The sequence below is a fragment of the Toxotes jaculatrix genome, chromosome 9 (genome assembly GCF_017976425.1).
Source record: "Toxotes jaculatrix isolate fToxJac2 chromosome 9, fToxJac2.pri, whole genome shotgun sequence".
Classification (NCBI taxonomy): domain Eukaryota; kingdom Metazoa; phylum Chordata; class Actinopteri; family Toxotidae; genus Toxotes; species Toxotes jaculatrix.
The window spans coordinates 19,389,785-19,411,794 of record NC_054402.1 but is presented as its reverse complement, the minus strand read 5'-3'; the positions used below and the strand labels follow the sequence as shown (position 1 = coordinate 19,411,794).

General features: G+C 41.0%; 3 protein-coding genes across 7 annotated transcripts; 2 read left to right on the top strand and 1 right to left on the bottom strand.

The window, feature by feature from the left end:
- Nucleotides 1-1,368: 1,368 nt before the first annotated feature.
- Nucleotides 1,369-11,134, top strand: fam118b (family with sequence similarity 118 member B). Of its 4 annotated transcripts, none has more exons than XM_041045847.1 (8): nucleotides 1,369-1,920; nucleotides 2,582-2,671; nucleotides 2,929-3,181; nucleotides 7,491-7,718; nucleotides 8,536-8,664; nucleotides 8,889-9,186; nucleotides 10,251-10,316; nucleotides 10,611-11,134. In XM_041045847.1, exons 2-8 carry the CDS (start codon nucleotides 2,589-2,591, stop codon nucleotides 10,622-10,624), a joined length of 1,071 nt encoding a protein of 356 aa, XP_040901781.1. In that variant the 5' UTR covers nucleotides 1,369-1,920; nucleotides 2,582-2,588; the 3' UTR covers nucleotides 10,625-11,134. The 4 variants fall into 4 exon arrangements, with proteins under 4 accessions (XP_040901781.1, XP_040901779.1, XP_040901780.1 ...); XM_041045845.1 differs by having other exon boundaries at nucleotides 2,872-3,181; XM_041045846.1 differs by lacking the exon at nucleotides 1,369-1,920 and having other exon boundaries at nucleotides 1,963-2,671; nucleotides 2,872-3,181.
- A 410-nt stretch (nucleotides 11,135-11,544) lies between these two features.
- Nucleotides 11,545-17,945, bottom strand: srpra (SRP receptor subunit alpha). Of its 2 annotated transcripts, none has more exons than XM_041045843.1 (15): nucleotides 17,877-17,945; nucleotides 17,609-17,746; nucleotides 17,216-17,299; nucleotides 16,907-17,070; nucleotides 16,460-16,623; nucleotides 16,199-16,361; nucleotides 15,832-15,982; nucleotides 15,582-15,700; nucleotides 15,371-15,492; nucleotides 15,187-15,273; nucleotides 14,472-14,644; nucleotides 13,981-14,194; nucleotides 13,713-13,876; nucleotides 13,062-13,160; nucleotides 11,545-12,901 (listed from the first exon to the last, which is right to left on the bottom strand). In XM_041045843.1, exons 2-15 carry the CDS (start codon nucleotides 17,729-17,731, stop codon nucleotides 12,773-12,775), a joined length of 1,956 nt encoding a protein of 651 aa, XP_040901777.1. In that variant the 5' UTR covers nucleotides 17,732-17,746; nucleotides 17,877-17,945; the 3' UTR covers nucleotides 11,545-12,772. The 2 variants fall into 2 exon arrangements, with proteins under 2 accessions (XP_040901777.1, XP_040901778.1); XM_041045844.1 differs by having other exon boundaries at nucleotides 17,887-17,944.
- Nucleotides 17,946-18,689: 744 nt separating this feature from the next.
- LOC121187458 (toll-interleukin 1 receptor (TIR) domain containing adaptor protein) lies at nucleotides 18,690-21,626 on the top strand. The gene is made up of 3 exons (XM_041046712.1): nucleotides 18,690-19,047; nucleotides 19,269-19,862; nucleotides 20,035-21,626. The coding sequence occupies exons 1-3, from the start codon at nucleotides 19,041-19,043 to the stop codon at nucleotides 20,214-20,216; spliced, it is 783 nt and encodes a 260-aa protein (XP_040902646.1). The 5' UTR covers nucleotides 18,690-19,040; the 3' UTR covers nucleotides 20,217-21,626.
- The last annotated feature ends 384 nt before the right edge of the window (nucleotides 21,627-22,010 follow it).

Below are 22,010 nucleotides of genomic sequence, written 5' to 3'. Positions count from 1 at the left end.
CATACCACCTGCAACTGCACCCACAGTGCAAGTAGGCCCACAAACCCAGGGTAAATATTTTACATACTAATTAACTATCAGCACCCAGTTAGTCTCAGTTGTAGGGTCCATAAAAATGTCTTCTGGATTTGTTATGATCTAACACTGCTAGTGTTGTGCATGGACTGCCGGCTGTACCACCAGCACAGTGTTTCAAAATGGTTTCATACGTTGCCTCAACTTTGTGAAGTCACATACAAGCAGTATATATTATCTCCACATCAGTTATCAATGAAATACTCAACACAAGATCAGTGGACAACACACTAGAGCATTTAAGTTACAAATTCTTTTGTCATGAGGGGCTGTGACTTTTGCCCTTAATACTTCAAAGTGCAGTTTTCATTTTAAACAGGAGATGGCAGGCTAGGCTGGTAGTTTTGCTGAAGTTGTCTAAGCTGACGTGTTCCTGTTTAGAATAAGATATTGGGGGAAACATATGCATTAGGGGAAAACCAACTGGCCATCTGTGAAAACATCTGCTGTTGGGAGTATCAGTGAATGCCAGCTTCACTACAACAGGGTTTATAGGTGTACTCTGAATCTTAGCTGTGACTTTTAATTAAATAAGTATAAATATGCATGTGGGCCTTGCTGAGGTTTGTGATACGGTATAATTGTAGTTTTATTACATACTATGATAATCATATCGTTTAATCATGAGGCCTTGAACACAAAGACGTGATTTCTGATGTTTTATGAATATTACATATTTGATACCACTGATTTTTGAGTGATGCTAAATTAGAAAGTGAAATGTGACATGCCGGTGCTGCAAAGGGCTGTAATCTGCGCACTAACATAAAAGATGCAACAGCTTATGGTGTAAACAACAGTTTACAGTACTGTTGACTGCTGTCTAGCCTCTTGACCTTGTCTGACGTCACCCAATCGGAGAGGATCTGGGTTTTGCTGCATTCAAGTGCTCTTTGTAAATCAATTAAATGATATCGATACACTTTGTGATGCAACGGATGGCCAAAAACTATAATGTGTGCATTGAACTATTCAAGATGGTACTACCATCCAACAACTATTTAATATGGTACTACTCATACTTCGAAACTCTACTGCATACTGTGAGCAGATTCAACTTATTTACATGGCATAGCAGAATGACTCAAAATAATGCTTCAGTTATTAAAGGCAAAAGCATTAGAAAAAACTTTTTAATGCCATAAGTGCACCCTATTGCTGTTTCTTGTTGATATTTATTTTATTCAGTTTTGCTGATGAACGAGTCTGCTAAGATGTGCCGGTTTTTCCGTGGGATACAAGAAAGGCTAAAGTGAGTTATTCGTAGAGCACCTGAAGGCATCACAAGACCGGGCGCACATCACTGCAGGCGGTGACTTCAACCTCTCCCGTTAAACTTAAACACAGTCGAGCAATGTTTAGAAGAGTTGCCGGGAGAGTCAGGAGCATTTCTGGTGTACGGCGGTACCTGTGGGGGAAGTAACTGACAGCACTTTTAGCTAAAGAGATCGGTTAACAGTGGCTATATACCGCTTTCGTTACTCTAACGTTACCTCCAGAATGACCAGTTAAACAGAGGCAGTTTATGGCTTTTAACAGTCTCTAGAGACTGCTAACTTAACTTAAAGTAAGAAACAAACTAACGTTAGCTTAAACGCGAGGTGTTTGTTAACGTTAGTTGGGTATAGTTGCTTCGTTATTCTTTGGTGATACTGTACCGACGCTGACGTTGACTTATCATTAGGTTAGCATTAGTTTACATTGTCGAAAAAGCTACAAGCTGTGAAGATAAGTCGATTTCCAAAGTATTTAACGTGGCTCACGTTAATACTAAATTGATTTCGAATCAAAAGGATTTCCACTTGAACAGGAAGAAACAGTGGACATTAACTTACCTACATCAAGGTAAGGCAACAATGGTGATGCTAGTAAACGTTGCCTTGTAACGTTATCATCGATGTTACGATTTACCTTTTTGGTGAAATATTACTGGTAGTTGTCTCCTCAAAAGTTAGTGTTATCATTAAAACTTACAGTGGGTTAAACACAAACAAGGACTTCCACCATATGGCTTGTTGTTGGACCGGTAGGGCACCGACTTAACTTAGAATTAAGAGAATAAAGAAGAAAAAAAACAGCAGCTGTTAAACAAAAACTAGCTAATTTCACGTGGTCTGTTGAAAGTTTCTCTGAACAACATCCTTGCTGTAGTTATGTCATCAGACAAGATGTGTTGCCAGGAAATAATTTATAAATTGTTTCCTGTTTGTAAATTGATAAGGACAGAGATAAACAAGACAGCATTTCATTTGATATGAGATTTTCTTTCTTTTTTTTTATCTGGGAGGCATATGTCATTTTATAATTCGCTGACATGATCCCGTATGATCAGAGTGTTAAGAGTGAAGCTTCACAAACAACAGGCATCCAACAGATGTATTTGACAGCTTTAGTACTCAGGACTGTGGAATTGTGTTGCCTGTAGTTTTCCAACATGGTGATCTCTGAGCCTATTTTACCAAGCCTTTCGAGAGTTAGTATGCGGTTGATCATCTTTCTGTTCCAGGAGCTGAATGGCTTCCGCTGTAGCAGTGAAAACTGAGAAGCGACCTGCAGCTGATTCTCAGGATGCAGACTCAAATGCAAAAAAGCCCAGGTAAGCTGACATGCTGCTTCAGAGCCAGCTGCTCACTATGCTCATAACTAATTCATTGGTTTTGTCAACAGAGCTTATTAAAATCTTTTCTTTCCTGAGTTTCTGACTTTTTGCCAGTGCTAAAGAAAAGTAGGTTTTAGTGTCACACTGCATTCTAGTGTGCTTGAAAATGGTTTGTTTAACCTTCATGCTGTTGGAAGGATTTGGGAAGCACCTTCTTTGGAACCGTCATCACTCAATCTCTGCCTGCCCCAAAGGAAACTGCTGCCCAGCCTGAAGACCAAGCGAGCCCCCGAGCTTGTCCTGGTGATCGGCACAGGGGTGAGCTCCGCGGTGGCCCCTCAGGTCCCTGCGCTCCGCTCCTGGAAAGGCCTCATTCAAGCCTTACTTGATGCAGCCAATGACTTTGACCTACTAGAGGAAGAGGAGAGTCGGCGTTTCCAGAAGCACATGCAGGAAGATAAGAATTTGGTGCATGTGGCCCATGACCTCATTCAAAAACTTTCTCCGGTAAGATTGCCTGAGCCTGCTTCCTTGCCTTTCCTTCCTACACCGCCCTCTTGCACATGCACAAACACATGGCAGACAGACTGCCAGCTCACTGTCCTTTCCTCAGCCAGGGACATTTTGTTTCAACTTCCATGGATTGAGATAAGACATCTTAGCCTTATCTCATTAAAAGACCTACAGCTAATGACACAAGAGTGTTTTTGGGACTTGTTCTTAGACATTTTGGTCAATCCAGACAAACTCCTTACTTCGTTGATGTTGGATCAATCAAACAAGCAATGAGCAGGATGTGTTTTCTGTTTCACATTTACTGTATTGGTGTTTAAAGAAACCACCAGTGCTTTCTACAGAGCCCCCTAAAAACACCCTGATGAAGACAGACTAGCTGAACCACATTAGTGTTTTCTTTTTTAACCCTCCATCACCCTCTTTAATCAAGGTTTACAGCACGATGCCATTATATATACAGCACACAAACCTGCATTGCACTGGTTTTCTATGCATCAGCGCACTGTAGTGCATAGCTACGATTACAGGGTTGTTTGGGTTGTCTGGCCACTGATACTTTGGTTTCATCAACAAACCACTGCCTACATTGGTAAGAACTTCCCAAAACTGTGTATAGTGAAGCACACAGCAAGTGTGACGATTATTCAGTTTCGTCTTCAGCTTGGTACCTGTTTGATCTCAGTAATAACGTCTGCATCAAAACTCAGATGTCAGTCCTTAGGTTCCCAAGCAGAAATCATATTTGAGACTTCTGCTTTAATATAAGAGACAGTGTGGACACACCCCGAATATGCTATAAGCAAAGAAGGCTGCAGGACCGATCATACTAGTAAAATAATACTCAGCATAATACTAGTTTCAATTAATACCTCTGTGCAGTCTCCCTAGAATTAGTTCATTTTTGTATCATAAATGAAATCCATTGTATCACAGCAAGCATTTGTCATTTCAAGACTGCATTACACTGTGTGACAGCAGAGAGGACAGAAACAAAAATCAAATTTGCCTAAGAGAGAAGGACTAACACAAAAAAAGCTTCAGGGAAATTAAATAAACAAGAGGATGATAAATCAGAATGAAGGAAATGTCACTTCAACACCAGTTGTGATAATACCCTTGTGTTCATTTTCTGATTTTCAGATAACTCAGGTCTTTCTTTTGGACAGGTCTGTTCAGGATCAGGCCTGGCAGATGGGAGCCTTGATACCGTTTGCCTCCTGTGTTAGTCATGTCTCATCGCACCTTTGACATTGATAAAACACGCTTTGTTTCAGCCCTCAGCCTGTTGTCACAAAGGGAACAAACAGTGCTTTTATGGCTTTATCCATCGTGTTTATTTCAATCCACAGTCGTGCAGACACCAGCTCACTGCTGTTGGCTACAGTCACAGCAGGATCGACCATGCCGAGGAAAAAAAACAAGCATAGAATAATGTGAACCAGCACCCCCCTCCCCTCACCACGGATTTTCCATTCAGACAGAGTTAAGGCACCCCTCCAAACAGCAAGCATACTGTAAGTTACAGCAGAGGACACAGATGTGTAGCTATTTTATTCAGAAAGCCACCTGAAAACATATTTCCCTTATTACAGTTAAGCATACATGTTAGCACTAGACCTAAGCTGATGCAGCTGCTTTGACTGGCCTCTGGCTTAAGAAGAAGGAATTTCTCCATGTGTCAATGATAGTGTTTGCCCCAAGACATAGAACTAAATCCTACATAGAATTCACTTATTCATAGACTACCTCTAATCACGGGGCAGTCCACATGGAGACTGTGAATTCATTGAACCACTAAACTCAGAATTTCATTATGAGGCATCTAGTAAAAATTGCCCCACTATCAGAATATCCGAAGAAAATGGAGGTATATGTGGGTGTGAGACGTGCCCTCAGATCCAGTTAATTCCTGAAACAGTGGGGTTGTTTGAGTTTAACCCACTTTTCATGGAATTGTGTATCTGATGGATTATGGTGGGCTGCAGGCAAACAGTGTCGGGTAATGAGGGTAATCTGAAGTTAAAACTCAAAGAGAATGTTTTTGTCATAAATCCTTTTACACCTTTGACCTTGGGAAAAACAAGGCTGATTACAACTTTGCTGACTAGTTTATTTATTCAAGCGAGAAATGTAAACGGGGTCAGTGGAGGACACGTGATCATTTGCTGATAGTCATTTTGGTGATGATCTTTGGTTTTTGAATGAAATTTTTAATTAGGATTTCAATACTTGAGACTGACTTTATACTGAAGCTGGTTATTAAGATATATCAAAGATATATCAAAGCCCTGCTGTGTATCTTGCTACAAAATTAAACTGCTCATTTTTTTTTCCCAAGTCAGTTGCCAGTGTGAAATGAACCACAGCTGTTTGTGGATAAAGATCAGGCATTCTGGTCTTTGACTCACTATATTGTGGGGATTTTCCAGTAGCAATAAACTCAGCATGTCTTGTTAATACTGTTACACCTATTGTATATTGGACTAACGGTACACATGTTCACAGTCGGGCAGTCCAGAGCTTGCATAATACTCAGAATAGAAATATTTATGAAAAACAATCGAATAAGTTCAGGATGAGTATTTAGAAAGCGGAGTTGTTTAGTGGTACTTCATCTGGTTACATAAGTCCTGAGACAGTCCAAGGACACAGCGATCAGGATGGGTGCTACAGACACTAGATGTGGATAATGAGCTTCTTCCTGTGGAAAGGACTCCCAGTGTTTAGCCCATTAGAGCTGTAATCTCTGGAAGCCAGCAGAGCATTTCCCTGTACTAAGATCACCTTGGTCACTGCATCTATCTCACTACCCATCGCTATTCTTAGCTGCCAGACTCTTCCTGCCTTTTTCCTTTTCTTTTTTTTTTTTTTTTTACAACAGGCTCTGGCAGGTAAGGAGAGCTTTAGACTGTGCAGTCACAGCCCATAATCTCTTAGCCAATTCATGTGGTATGAGGGTTGCTACTTGAAAAGAGCTGTGGACAGGATCAAAGAGGGTGATGGGGTGTTTGATAGTGAAACAAACGACTCCTTTAGCAGATATTTTGAAAACTGGCACCCACTTGACACACCCCTGAAGTCACACTTGAGAGTAAATTAAAGCCTTTAAGATGCCGGGTGGAATTCCTGTGAAGGGCTGTGCAAAGGGAAATTTGTTGAACATGTTAAAATAAATAAAAGCATGCTGATACACTCCTGTTATGTCTAGGGCCTGGAGCATTGGTGGTAGCTATTATGCTATGGTTCCACTCTGCTTTTTTGATACAAAAAAAACAAAAAAAAAAAAACAACATTCAACTGTTGAACAACCTGGCCTCAAACGCACACATTTATTTTAAGACACTTGATTCACACACAGGCAAGTCACATGGTATGATAAGTAAAACTGTGTGCTAAAGAGGGTTCAATCCCATTAAAAGGCTGCTTGTTGTGGGTTAGCGTTGTTGTGGTTAGTGTACTTGACATTATAGATGCAGCAATTTGACGATGATCGAGTGGGTATTTTAATTTTTAACTTGAAAACTTCCCCAAAATACAGTAAAAATGTGGGGGTCTGTCAGGGATGAGTCACATTAAAAAGATATTCATAGCAGAATAAAGATAAAATGATGATAAATGAGTCGCGTATCAATTCCCCCAACACAGTATTGTAGTCATTCAGTGTCCAGTCTGCACAGCATTTTAAACTGGAACCATTATCAGTTATGTTATCATTTAAAAAGTGGGTCAAGAGTGGCCAACCGAGGCAGATCGGACTTCCTCCCTCAGTCCAAAGACATGCAGGTTAGGTTAATTGATTAATGGGTGACTCTAATTGTCTGTGCAAGTGTCAATGTGACTGTGAATGCTTGTCTGCATGTGTCAGGCCTGTGATAGACTGGCAGTTTATCACAGACTATGCTAAAGGATAGCTAATGGGCATTTTCTGTTGCGAAAAGTCAGGGTGGAATGTATGTTGCAGTAACACATGAAATGTATTGTCATTTTCACCAGTGCTCCAGGGCTTCTGTGATTATTATATGTTTATTTTTTATTATATGAGTGTTACTTCCTCTTTGAACACTAGATCACAGTGCTGCTGGTTGTCTGCTTCTTTCCCCTTTCCAGATGTAATCAGATTAATTCAGTGCTGTGTAAAGATGCTGAGCTAAAAGTTGATTATCAAGTACAAACAGGTAGACAGTGGACATGGCCTTCCATCTTGAATTAATCTTCCATCATCATCCAAAATAGCAAAAATTGTGCAGTTCTTCAACACAAAACATCATCATTTATAGTTATCTTTTTGTTTTCTTAACAGAGAACAGGCAATGTACGATCCACATTCTTCAAGGACTGTCTATATGAGGTGTTTGACGATTTGGAGTGCAAGATGGAGCATGCAGGGAAACATCTACTGCGCTCAGTGTTGCAGCTAATGGAGAGCGGTGCACTGGTCCTCACGACTAACTTTGACAACCTGTTGGAGATATATGCGGCTCACCAGGGCACCAAGCTGGAGTCTTTGGACCTGACAGATGAGAAGAAGGTAAACAGTGCTCAGATTATGTTATGGCAGTGATTGATCTTTCCTGCCACAATACATCTGAGTCAGCTTTTTTCAAATTAGTGCAAAGGTCAGTAGAGCGCTTTATGTCAGGCCAAGCTCAGATTGTTTTAAAAGCTTTAAAATTGTGAATTCAAGTTCCATTTGAACAGATTTAATATTAAACATGGGCCTCACTTGCTTGGAGGGGGGAAACCACAGATTAATCCACCTGAACAGTATCTTGTCCTCTGTGCATTTGGTTAAACTGACTTCCTTCACAGTCCGATTTACATTTATGACATTCTCTACCAGCGAAGTTCCTCATAGGCCGGTTTTGGAGAAAAATAGATAATGCTTTGACCTGAAAGAGCCTTTTGTCTCTTGACAGGTGGAGGAAGGTTAAAGTTCTAGCCATTACTCAGCCACTGTCGAATTTTATAGATTGAACAATATTTGCTTTTGGTTTTAAGACTTGGGTGGGTGGGTGAAGAGGAAGCGTGTGTTTTCGAAGTAAACATAGGTTTGTTTCCTTTCTGACCAGTTTCTCCAAGAAATCCCAAGTCATCGAGTCATGATTTTGGTGTCCCGGCTAATTCAAAGTTAGTTTGATTATTTTGTTAAATAGAACACAAATTTGCAAGAACTGATCTGCGTTTTCTGAGAGGCCCATCGCTGTGCCTCTCAGTCCTGGTATTTATGCCTTGTCTCCATCAGGGCTAATATCCTCTCACTGCTGTTCAGTGATTTTACACCCTGCCCAGCCAGAACAGGATTGAGTGCAGTGGACTGTTAAGTGTGTGTGTGTGTGCATGTCTAGGTGTTGGAGTGGGCTCAGGAGAAACGGAGGTTAAGTGTTCTGCATATCCACGGTGTTTACACCAACCCGAGCGGTATCGTACTGCACCCTGCTGGCTACCAGAATGTACTGAGGAACACTGAGGTCATGGTGAGCGCTGAAGTTGTTGCTGATTGGTTATGATGTTTCTACTTTAGTGTCTACTTGATATTTAAATTTATAAATAATATGACGTCAGGGTACTATATTGAAGTACAAGTTGCATTTCTTAGACAGTGCTTTTTATGTCAAACTGCTTCTGTCCCTGCATTGGTTCATTTGAAATAGTAGCTTTTATAAAGAGCGTTAATAGACATCACCGCCGGTTTCAACAGCGTGAGATCCAGAAGCTGTACGAGACCAAATCGTTTGTGTTTCTTGGCTGCGGGCGCACAGTAGACGACACAACCTTCCAGGCTCTGTTCTTGGAGGCAGTCAAACACAAGTCGGACCTGGAGCACTTCATGCTTGTGCGGCGCGAGGACGTGGGTGAGTTCAAGAAGCTGCGCGACAACATGCTGGACAAGGGCATCAAAGTCATCTCCTATGGAGACGAGTATGCCGACCTGCCCGAGTACTTTGAGAGGCTGGCCAATGAGATCTGCAACCGTGATGTGTCTACCAACGGCTGGGGTAAGCAGGATAAAAGCTGATCACAGTTCACTTGGGGGGCTGTTTAGTAGTAGAGGAAGTGTTCTGGAAACTTTGTCTTCTACAAATTACATTTATATACAACTAACAACAAAGCTAGCACTCACAGCACTTGGTTAAGGTTAAGGAAAGATTGTGGTCTGGTTTAAAACACAAAGTTCACAGTGACTTCAGACTCAACATGTTTACTTATGTTTAACCAAAACCATGGTCTTTCCCTAACCCTTAACCAAAGTGATGTCAGTGCCTAAACATGACCACAGACGGGACTCTGGATGCAAACTCCAGTCTCTGGTGTGACACCTTGTACGCTTTGTACACCTACCTTCCACCCCCTGGTGACTCTGCTAATTTGAATAAATGTAGCACATCATGGAAAAAAAAAAGTTGCCTTTCAACAAAATACAGTCATTGAATACGTTGCCACCATGGTGTAATTGGGAAAACAGTTTAATGGCATATGAATGTAATGTCTAGGAGACTGCTGATTCTAAAAGAGTTTTAAGAGTTCATTTTTGCCTTAGCTTCTTGTGATTTTTTTTTTTTTTTTTTTACATTTAAGGGACACTCCACCAATTATTTACATGAAGTTCAGTTTGCTCATCATGAGGAGTAAACTGGAGTACTGTACAGCCTGGGGAAAAAGCTGTATTGTCATCTGTGGCTGTGAAGCAGCTTTCTAAAGTTAGAAAAAAACATCCCTGATGCTGTCATAAGGGGCCAATGAAAGACACTGTTGACGTGCACTATGCGTAATGTACTTTGACCAATACTAAGAATTAAATGTCAGGATAGCTCGGCCTCTGTTGCTTTGATTTTGAGCAGTCCCCCAACTCAATGGGAGAGCAATAGTAAATCACTGGAGAACTAAGGCCATGTTACAGATATGATTTTATAATGATAAATTGTAATCAGTGGTCTGACTGCAATTTAGTCAGACCACAGCATAGCTTTTCTGTTAGCATCTCTCTTTGAGAAGATGATTTAGAGTGTGAGTTGCCTGCATTTTATAACTGTTTTTTTGTTTTTTAATCTTTTATCTACAGGCTCTCCCTCACAAAATGGGGAAGAACAGCAGAATGGCTTTAACACACAGAAAAGCCTCCTTCAAGGTTAGGACTGAATGCTTCTTTTTGACTTCAAGCAGTGGCCACTTGCAAGAGACATTTCCAGAATAACACAATAAAGCCCTGTCCAGGACTCTCTTGTTTTCTTACTGCATGCTGGTAGATAGAAAATCGAAGTCTGTTCTTGATTTTCAGTATCAAAAAGACCTGCTGGTATTTACACAAAGATAAAACTGACTTTGCAGTACTGCATGCATGGCAGTCAGTGGAAACGTTTCAGTTGATGCTCTTTGTTATTCAGCTGCTCACTCAAGTCCATTCCTTCTCTTTTTGCCCCAGACTATCATTCCTGACAGGCACGCAGTCGGGATGAGTATCAGTCATTTTCCTCCACAGCTCCGTCAAGAGATCGGTGTATTTCGAGTAGCACTCAATTATGTTTTCACTCGGTGGATTTAGGAATCCAGAATCATTATGGGCCATGGGAGAACCCAAAAGTTGTTGTCAGTATTTTGCCGATGTCCGTTTTTTTTCCTTTTTATTAGTTTCTATTTAAAAGGGAAAGGAGAAATTTAACGTAACTGAAACGCCAATACCCAACCTCACAGACCCACTGTACTGTATTTAAACACCTTGGAAGCTACATACCAGTTTTAAGAATGCAGATGATACAATGGTATGCTGCTTGGATTTGGACATAAATTAAAGAAGACTGCAGTTAAACAAACTGCATCACCTTCACCTAACTGCCGTGTAATGAGAAGCTCTAGGTGTAAGCTATAACGCACATCACATGCTCTTTACTGAAAAAAAAAAAACTTGATATGTGAGGATTGTCACTGTCATGCTCCACCTTAAAACCAGAAAAAACTTGATTTGCACACTACTGGATGGGGAAGGGGAACGGTGGAAGTAATTCTCTCAGTCACGGATGGTTACTTAGTTTTGCAAACACATCAATGTTCTGATTCTGTCCTGTAATGTACGTTCAGGAGAGTATGTTTTCGTAGCAGAGAGGCTCTGCCAGTAGCAATCACTTTGCCACTCCTGTGCTGAAAATAAAAAAAATGTTCTTTGTAAGCCTTTTTTTGTATTTTTAATACTTGCATGTGTTTTCTGATATAGTATTTATAAGTACTATTTTCAAAATAAAGCTTTTGGTATCCCATGTGTCCTGTCCTGTTTGCATGCCTAATGATGACCATACTGGAGCAGGCTGTAATGGGGCTACAGACCATGAGCCTCTGCAACATATGACAGAACAAGTTTCAAGTTCCATTTTACAGGCTGTCATAGCATATAGCAGCTTTATTTAGAAATGTTTACATTCTCATAAATTCGCTCAAATTGTTGTGTCACTCCTGATTCTCTCATATTGCACTACCATAAATTAAAAGGGGGCTAAGGAATATTTAAGACTTATATTTACTGACTTATAAGTGAAGAATAAATCAGGGAAAACATAAATATAAGGCCCATAGAACTTGAACTGACCACACATAAAGTGGAGTCTAAAATCTGCAGACAACCTGTAAGAACTAAAAAAAAAAAAAATTACAAAATATCTTTCTGCTTCTCATTAAATTCATCATTATTTTTTTTTTTTCTTTTTCATAAACTGAGATGATCATAGTCTCCATCATGTGATGCAAATGTGTTAACAGTGTGTTAGGTGGGTGAGGAGCTCCGGAAAATGACGTTCATTGAACATATTCACCTGAAACTAGTGTACCACAGTTGTTAGCGCAATCAGTAGATGTTAATATTCCCCATGTTACAGAGAACCAGCCTCAACTGAGCCAGGACTTTTCTACTCCATGAGTAGTTTTTTCTATTTTTAAACAGCGGAGTACAACACCCACTGACCTGATACTCAATGAACTCTATGGCCGACTGTAAACAGATTCAGACTCCTCCTCCAGACTAGGAGTGGTTTCTGAAATCTTGTGGTACTCTTGATGGATAACCACCCATGTAGTAAAAGTGTTAACTAATAAGACAGGAGACATATAGGCACTATGGTCACTAAGCTTTCCTCAGGAACCTTGTTCATAAAGAGGGGAAAACTGACTGACAAGATGCCAGATGGGGGATTTGTTTTGTAAATCTTTACTGTGTAAACCAGTAGACCGAAGACATTTACAGCCTACAGAACCATTTAGTCAGCTAAAATGTCGTTTGAATGCAACTTAACTGTTTGAAAACTCAGGTTGATCTGAAGTACTTCTCAATTTGGCCCAAAAGTTTAGAGATGATGCAAAGGGAGGCTCCTCTGGCTTCATTGCAAAAATGATCTGTCTTTCAAAGTGCACACTTGTCCTTTACTAGGAGAATAAAGTCCTGTGCATGACATGAGTTCTTCATTTGATGCAAAGTAGAGAGGGCAGGACAGGAGGATGAGAAAACGCAGGCTAGCAGGGCTGGAACATCTCACGGCAATGTGGCAAAGGTATTGTTGGCTTTGTTTGCGACGATGAATAAACAGAAGAACATGCGGCCGCTTAAGCCTTCATCAGGGCGCTGACTACAGCGCGGGCGTTGAGGCTGCGCAGGTCGTTGTAGGTCTGCCCTGTGCCCACAAACACAATGGGCTGGCCTGTGATGTACGTCATGGAGATGGCAGCACCAACCTGCAAAGAAGGAGAGCTATCTATCAGCTTTCTGACTGCTAATAATTCATAAGACATGAAACAGCCACAGGCACTTTATTAACTGCATAGAAAGATCACATAGGACCCACATCAGTTGATTAAAAACAGAGAGGATCTTAAGGACAACACGTCAAAATACCTTGTCATCGATGGTGTCAAACTTAGTGAGAACGATTCCATCAATCAGCCGAGGCTTGTCAGACATGGAGTGGTCTGCCAGAGCCTGATTGAACTTTACCTGAGGACATAGGGAAGAGAGAGAGATGAGTCATTCAGAGGAAAAAAAAAAAAAAGATTAGGACAGCACCGGTTTGTGTGGAAGAGGAGAAAGCACACACACACTCATCATGGCTTGTTAACATGATGAATGGTTAACGAGATAGCAGATCACTGGAGCAACACTGACCTCTGCTGGAGGGTGTAATCGACAGAAGTCCATTTTATCCTACAGCATTTTCTTATTTATTACAGTTAATGAAAGCAGATTAGCACAGGAGCCTCTGGTTTGCTGCGTTCCAGGTCTGTATACTCATGAAGCTAAAGCTGATTAAAAACCATAAATCCCTGCTTCAGTCAGCACTAAGTTCTGGCAGCTAATCGCATAATAAGGACTCAAATGTTTCATTAGAATTTAGCTGTGAATTTAAGGATTTTGAGAGTTTCTGGAAAACTTTAATTCACACTTAAGTTATCAGTGGATGTGGCTTTCTCCACAGTGTCAGTCATCAATTACATTCCTTGTTAGTGCACGATGTGTCTGAACAAAAGCGAAATTTGTTATTGCTCTTACCAGCTGGTCAACTGCCTCGTTGCCGACCAGAGCTTCCCCAACAAACAGCACTAGGTCGGGCATGTTGACTGCGATGAGTTTAGCCAGGGCTGTCATTAGCGGGACGTTGTCCTGCATACGCCCAGCCGTGTCCACCAGCACCACGTCAAAGGCCTGATTGCGGGCTGAAGAGATGAAATGCAGAAGGTTTAGATGTAACATGGGTGATATTAATCATAACAGAAGCTTAATGGGTTAAATTCCCTCCTCCATTCCTCTGCAACTGTACCATAGGCAATGGCCTCCATGGCAATTCCAGCTGCATCCTTCCCATAGCCCTTCTCATAGAGCTGGACTACTGGTCGCCCTCCGTGCTTCTCTGGAGGATGCAGGGAGTTAAGGCGGCGCTGATGGGTGCGGAGCTGCTCCACTGCGCCGGCACGAAACGTGTCACAGGCTGCGATCAGCACTGTGAAACCATTCTCTATGAGCCAGAAGGAGATCTGAACCAAGACAGATAGGAGTTTAGTTCAAATGAAAAAGTTACACTCTGAAGCAAGATATCCAAGAGCTGGAGCTGGGCAAATACTCAATATCATTAATTATTTTTATTTATTCAAGAACAGGCCTTTTTCAGAACACACATTTTGACTCGTCACAGTAGGAAAAGAACAGGTATAAACAATAAAATTAAAAATTGGTAATGAGTCAACAAACCACAGGAACAATAAGGGAAATTATGGATTTGGGATACGTGTCACTGTCTGTTTAACATCTCACCTTGGCCAGGTTGGTGGACTTTCCAACCCCGTTGACACCACAAAATGTGATGACAAAGGGCCTTCGCTGGCTCTGCGCTTCCATGACATCTCTCAGAATATCCACTCTTCGCTTTGGCTGCAGGATCTGCACCAGGGAGTCCTGCAGGGCCTCCTTTACTGTAGAGGCCACAGCTGCAAACACACACACAGTTTTGTCCACACAGTTATTGCTACTGGACCCTACTTCAGTCAAACACACACTCAGCACTTTATTAGAAACACCTGTGCACCTGCTTATCCATGCATTTATCCAATCAGCCAATCATGTGGCAGCAGAGAAAAATCAGCAGCAATCAGAGCAGCAGCTCTGTGGATGGAAACACCTTGTTGAATGTCTGGTCTTGAAGCACTCCCCTTTACCGTGAATACATGTGTGAGGTGTCTAAGTGCTTAAGTGCTAAGTGCAAATTCCACATTTTGAATCACATCCTATGTGAAACTGAGGGGAGGATCATATTTTAACCAATTTACTGTGGTAATCATACAAACAACATTGGGGAAAATGCATTACTGTAGTGACATTACTGTCCCCATCGTGTAGACTGGGCTCTCACAGAAGGACAAGTGAAGGCAGAGGAAAAGAACACTGTGTTGCACCATATAAACAATAATTTAAGAAAAGGTTGAGGATCTATAGTTGTAGGTACATTAAGTAAACGTGAAAGGTCACTTACTGGTGAATGTGCCCATGACTTTGCCCTCCAGTTTTTTGGCTACAGAGTCACAGAGCTGGGAGGCAATGTCGGCTGCTACATTCTTTGCTACAGGACAATAAAGGAGAAGAATGAATAGCAGACAATTCACTCTCATGTCTTGCAGAATAAAGACAGCAAGCGAGAGAGAAATGCAATAACATACCGATGAGATGGTCCTTCATCTTCTCCAGCACTGGCTCCATGTCCTCGCGGGTCAGGCTCTTGGAGCCTACCAGGCCCTTCAACATCCCAAACATGCCCCCAAAACTGCTACCCTTTTTGGAGCTGAGAATAACAAACAGTGCAGGGTACTTGTTCACATTGCACCTCACATTTGAGACAAATTAATAAGCATTATATCTTTACACTCTTACCTTGTCTTAGTTGTTTCATTAACAACCACTCTCTCATCTTCCTCACCCATTTCCCCTTCCTCACTGGACTCATAGTCCACAGGCAGCAGGTCTCCCTCCATGGAGTCCACCTGCATCCCCTGAAATGCATCCAGGACATTGAGAACTTGGCATTGCGCCCTTAATTTGAGCACTATTAAAGTGACTAATCCAGCTGTCTCTTTAGCTAGAAACCTCTTGAAGGGTGGAATGGAGGGATGTGAGTACATACTGGATCAATTTGCACTTCCTGGTTCTGGTCGCCACCGTTGGGGGAACCGTTTCCATTCCTTTCGCTGTAGTCCAGGTCCTTAGCACTGCTGCCACCCATGTCCCAAACACGTTTTTCTTTCTGCTTCGGTTTCGAAGACTTTGGAGACTTACTATGAGAAGACAGAATACCAAAATTAAGCAATTAGAAATAAGTGATCATACATACTTTACACTAGAAGACTGCCAAAGTTTCTTTGTAAATCTAAAAAGAAGGGATCATTTAAATGATACGTGACAGTGTGTCAAGTGCTCCTTGTGAGACAGTTAAAAAATATCCGTACCGCTGGCATTTATTTTAACATAAACATTAATATCTTTTCTCTTACCTTGTTTTTTCAGTAGCTCCCGCCATGTGTCTGCGGAAGAATTCCTGTTTATTCTTTTGAATGGTCTCTTCAAGACTCAAGGTCTGGTTACCATTCTCAGCCATCTTCTGCCCAGAGGATGCAGCCTTGCCTTGGTCACCTTTGGCAGGCTCAGCTGCAGGTGCTGGAGAGGATTGCAATATCAAATTAAGTCAGAACTGAGACTGAAATTTTGTGACACTATTCCTTTAGAAAGAGAATTAGTAAGAAAAATGCACATACCCTCCTTTTTGGTATTTTTATTCTTCTTGCCACCCTGTTCCTTGCCTTTGTCCCCACCCTTTGTGTCAATCATTGACTTCACAGTTTTTTGGGATTTCTCTGACTCCTTAAAGGACCGCATGTGGCCACCAAGGCTCCGAGCTTTGCTGCTCTCCTCCGCCTCTCTTATGGTAAACATTTTGTATAAGTACGCATAAACAGGATGAGAAAGGTTTTGGTTAATGAAGCATCTTTGTTTTTCTGTTTTCTTTTAGCTGAACTGGTCACTGGTCTGTTTTTTTTTTTTTTAATTTGTTCTGCAAACATTGAAACAAGCATCCTATTATCTTGATGCACTTGCCTTCAAATGAAATGAACTCCTAATTGAATTTATATATCTAGAAATGACTGGTTCGATTATTAAATGAAACTGAAACCACCCTCAGGAGTGAAACTGTCCATCTTTACCTCAGAAGCTTCTTGAAGACATCCTCGAATTCAAAGTTGTTGTTGAGGAGCTTCAAAGCCCCCTTTTGCTCCAGCTCATTCTTATAACGATCCCTAAAATGGAGCTGAACATCATCTATGAACTTATCCACATACGTCAGCGTCAGGATCTTTTGAAAACCCACCTGGCAAGAGACAGGGGAAAAAGAGAGGAGTAATGATTATAATAAACGCACAACAATAACAACATAAATATTGGTCACAGATTTGTAGCCCACACCACAGGTGTGTTTGATTTTAATTTATTTAGTGTGCAGTTGAGAGACTTACCACAAAAATCAGCTCAAACTCGTTGTCGAGCTTGTATTTAAGACTCAGGGCCTCATGAGTGAATGAATTGTTCCCACCTCGCTCCTGAAACATCACACACATCGTTGGCATGTCAACGGGGGCGAAGCACACGTGTAACTAGCTTCTCCGGCTAGCCCTATGTCTTCATAACAATGTTATAAACGTCAAACTACAACATAATTCAACCTGAAATCAGCATAACGTAATTTTTAGCTACTGACACTGGAAAATTCGCTTGTTTGGTACACTAACGATGCGCAATAAGCTAACCTTTGCTACCCGTTAGCGCTAGCGTTAGCTGTCCGAAACACACCGAGACTTAAATAAACACAGGCAACTGTCACAGGATTTTGACCCGTCGTTATGTCTCACCTGAAGGATCACGGAGCGGATCAACGCGTTGACAGGCCCCGTGAAGGATTCAGTGACCCCGGCTCCCTGAAAACACCACAACACTATACCCCCTTTGCTGAAGATGGTGAAGAAATCTAGCATCTTGCCACCACGTATCTGGATTAAAAACACATATACAGAGTGAGGGGGAGGGAGGGGGAAAGTGAAAACAGAGCCCTGCGGTTAACAAATGTTCCTATAAACCTCTGACGTACTACTGCCAATCGTTCAAACAATTCACTCTTACCAGATAATACCTCAAATGATAATAAATTCCACCACCAGCGCAAAACAGTTTCAGACACGTCAGATGCACAGCCGGGAAATGACGCTCACTTCCGGCGATTAAGTTCAGCTGAATTTCGCGCCTGCGCAGTTTGCTTGGTGAGCAGGCGGTTTGCATGGGAAGAGCATTTTAACATTCTTCACTCTTTAGAAATAACGTTTTACTTTAATCCAGTCTGCTGAGTAAATGCAGATACGCACATTTACTCAACAACGGCACAAATTTGACTTTATCTTTTCTATTGCCTGCTACTTTCTTCTGCTTCACTACATGCCAGTGGGAAATTGACCTTTACTACCCCATCTAATTTAAAATGATGAAAATTTAGCCCCGTTAGGTCCACTACATCAGCAACAACTGTGTACATTTGTTCAGTTCTGAGTATTTATATATGGGATAATTTAGCTGATGTTAAGCTACTTTTACAGCATTTTGAACACAAAACTTCTTGAGTACTGCTGTATTTCTACTTTTAGTGAACTACAAGATCTGATCATTCCTCCACCACAGGAATAAGCTGTGGTGGTGGTCGGTTACTCAGTTGTTCTCTCCCCCCTCAGGTTTTTTTTTTTTTTTTTGTGTTTCATTTCATAGACATGTTTTTGTAGACATTTTGTAGGTCCATTTTGTTTGTCATTTTTTTTCCACATTCCACTTGATCTTTGGAAAAAAAATATGAATTAGGGATAGAGAAAAAAAAGACTATTACCATTCAGATCACAAAGCACTTTTATTCAAAACTATGATTTTTTCTTTTAGTTGAAAATCATCTGGACTCAGGTATATTGAAATTCATTTAGTTGCCTTTAATTTACTTGTCCACAAATGTACTTTTGACAAAGGGTTAACTCAGCGAGGCATAAAGTTTGAGACACTTTGCATTTCAAATTTAACTGCACATGTTGAGGCTGAGTTACTTCCTCTTTTGTTCTGGTGATGTCAGTGACATTCAACAAAGATTTCACTTCATCTTTGTTGAGTAAAATTACTGTAAATGGATTGTGACACGTTGTTGCAACAGCTTCTATCGCTGAGAGTATACGGGGTAAAGAAAATCCATTAAACATTTGTTTACCAGAAGGATTTTTTTTTTTAGAGGAGTTGAACAGACATGACGATGTTAACATGCACGGTAAGTTGAGCTTTCATTTTCAAGGCATTTTTCTAATGTAAGCCTTATATTTATCAGTTTGTTTTATCTCTTTTTGTATTTTATCTGTGACTAATGTATAAATCCTCACTCTTTTTCTTGAGTTGTTGAATTTAGAAAAGCAGTACAGTCCTGTAGAATACATGCAAATTGTTCACTCAGATTGATGACTGTGCTGCATGATGTAATGTTTCTGATTCCAGGTTGGTTCCAAAAACTCTTGAACTCAAGAGCAGTTTTACCAACACAACATGAACACAAAGCTAAAGTGACAACTCCATCAACATCATCTTCATTTACATCATCCTCCTGTTCTTCGTCATCATCAGTGGGGACAGTCCCTTCTAAACCAATAAAGCTACAGTCTGCTCTGAGCTCACATCTGAGATGGAGACGAAAATATGACTTGCTTGTGTGCCACAGCGTTGCCGACAGTGACATTGAAGAGGCTAAACGCCTGGTCTCTTTCTTGGAGGCTTCACCTCGCAGCCTTAGGTGCTTTCTATGGCAGAGGGACGTCTGTCTAGGAGGTGCAGTTTTCACAGAATTCTGCCAGGCTGTGCGGGAGAGCCACTTACAGGCTCTTCTAATCACTCCTAACTTTCTGCAGGAAGATTGGTGCAAGTATATGATGCACCAGGTTCTGGCTGAGGGACCTATGTCCAATCGACTGATTCCTCTGATACAGAATCTGTCCCCCTCTCAGTACCCTCAGGAACTGAAGTTCTACTTCTACATCAACCTGAGCAGTAACACCGACCAAGGTTATAGGCTCATCAACAAGACTGTGCTCAAGTGTGAGTTATGGAATAAATTATGTTTGCTGGTCAAACTCCATTCACAATCTTTCCATCATTTTTTTTCTCCTGACATGCCAAATTAGCATTTTGGATCTTGTAATCTGCAACAAAAGCAGGCCACCTGGAGGAGAACCCATTTTTAATACTATCCACTTGTTTTCTTCTCCAGACCTGGAAGACCTGGTTAAAAACGAAAAGGCACATGACTGCAACGTGGACAGCTCCAGCAATGGAATAAGTGGGGAAGGCAGCTCACAAGGAGATGAGCTGATCTCAAACAATGACCCCGCTGAGGCTTCAGGTTGGCTGGGAGTGATGCAGAAGACAGATAAAAGCTCTGATGACATTTGATAATCCTCAACAATAATTAAAGAACATCATGAAGGACAAGAGGCTCTGAGTGGAAGAACACTGCTGCTATTGGTTTGATTTAACTTTATCACATCATGTTGTGATTAAATGGAAAGTCAAGCTATAGTGTTGTTGCTTAGACTTTATTTTTGCACAGTCACTCACCACGGAATATGTGGGAAGGATGTTTATGCGGTGAAGAGGCAATATTGTTTTTCCAAGCAACATAGGGCTTTTTTTGTGTAACAGGTCTAGAGAAGTACAGTGTTTACTGAAGTAGTTTGCAATTGCAAACTGCTGTTTAACTGCTGTTAATGAGCACATGTTGTGGGAATTTGTGTTCATAGTCTTCGCTTCTAACCTGTAATTAAGTTAAGTCGCAGCCCATAATATATGGCCCTGAAGCACCATATATGCATAGGATCCTCCCTTTGCCAGAGTGAGAAATGACAGTGTGCTGTAATAGGATGAATACACGTAAACTGTGGTACAGTGTTTACCACCAGGTGGTGCATTTTTCCTGTACAATCCAGTTGAGAGTGCTAGAGAGGGCTGTCAGTCATGAAGGCATTACCCCAGGAACACTAGTTATCTTGAATGAGTGTGAGCTAATATGGGAGCGAAAGTGAGGAACAGAGAAGATGAGAGTAAAAGGGAAATACCCAGCTAAAACAAACTGCTGACAGTGACATGACCTTTTTACTGAAGTGGGCATACTAACAGTAAAGGATATGTAATTCCATTTGAGACAAGGCACAGCTTGCAAGATATCAGAGTGATGGTTCTGGTCTGCTCATATTAATATATCTGACTCAGTGGTTTAAGCTCAGCTAGTTGGAACAAAGTCTGAATATGTCAAAGATTTGGAAGGAACACCCTTTCTCCTCCATCCAAAGAAAAAACCTTCAGTCTGCTGTTAGGTAGGCTATGATTTAATGTCCTTGGCAGTACCTTCCCCTGTTAATCAAGCATGCTGGCAGTGCTTCACTTCAGACAGTTGGCATTTGGACCACTCACTGTAGAATATCAGGTATTCATTGAATCAACTAGAGCATGACATTTGTGATCCTATAATCTTATTTTTTTGACATAAACAAGTTTTTTTCCCCCGTTTCACATGAAGCACCATCTGCCTTCAAGAAGTGGTGCATGTTCTCTTTTTCTGACTTTTTTAATGCTATGTCACCCTACCACTACCCATCCCCCTAAATAACAGCAGACATTTAGCACCACATTAAAATACCCTTGATAATCGCCTCTTTTGTGGCAAGCCAACATTGTAACATAAAAATTTAGACTAATCTCTGAAAGGCACAGATGTTCTACAGGGCTTTTGTTGTTACCATAACAAATCCTCCTCCAGATGACACGCTCACACACACACACAAAGATACGTGAATGCTTATTGACTTCAGAGAAAAGCAGTTTCACTTTGCAAATACATAAATTGTGCACGACGAAAAGTCCCATCTTTTATGCCATTGATAGTCATAAGACATAAGTATCAGCATTAATCTACAGATTTACAGTCTTCCATGTTCAGCTCACAATCTCTTTTTTACTGTATTTGTATTTACATATTTGGACAAAATAGGACAGAGCTCATTGTCCAGTGATATTAATTTCATAGACAAACACTGTGACAAAGTGTATTTGTTAACAAACTTGTTTTCCATCATGGGGATAAACTTCATTTAACAGCTATTCTGACTATTACTTATAAACTATTCCTTATAACATTGCTGACAAAAAGAAGAGACTGAAGTGGATTTTAAAAATTAAAACTAACCAAAG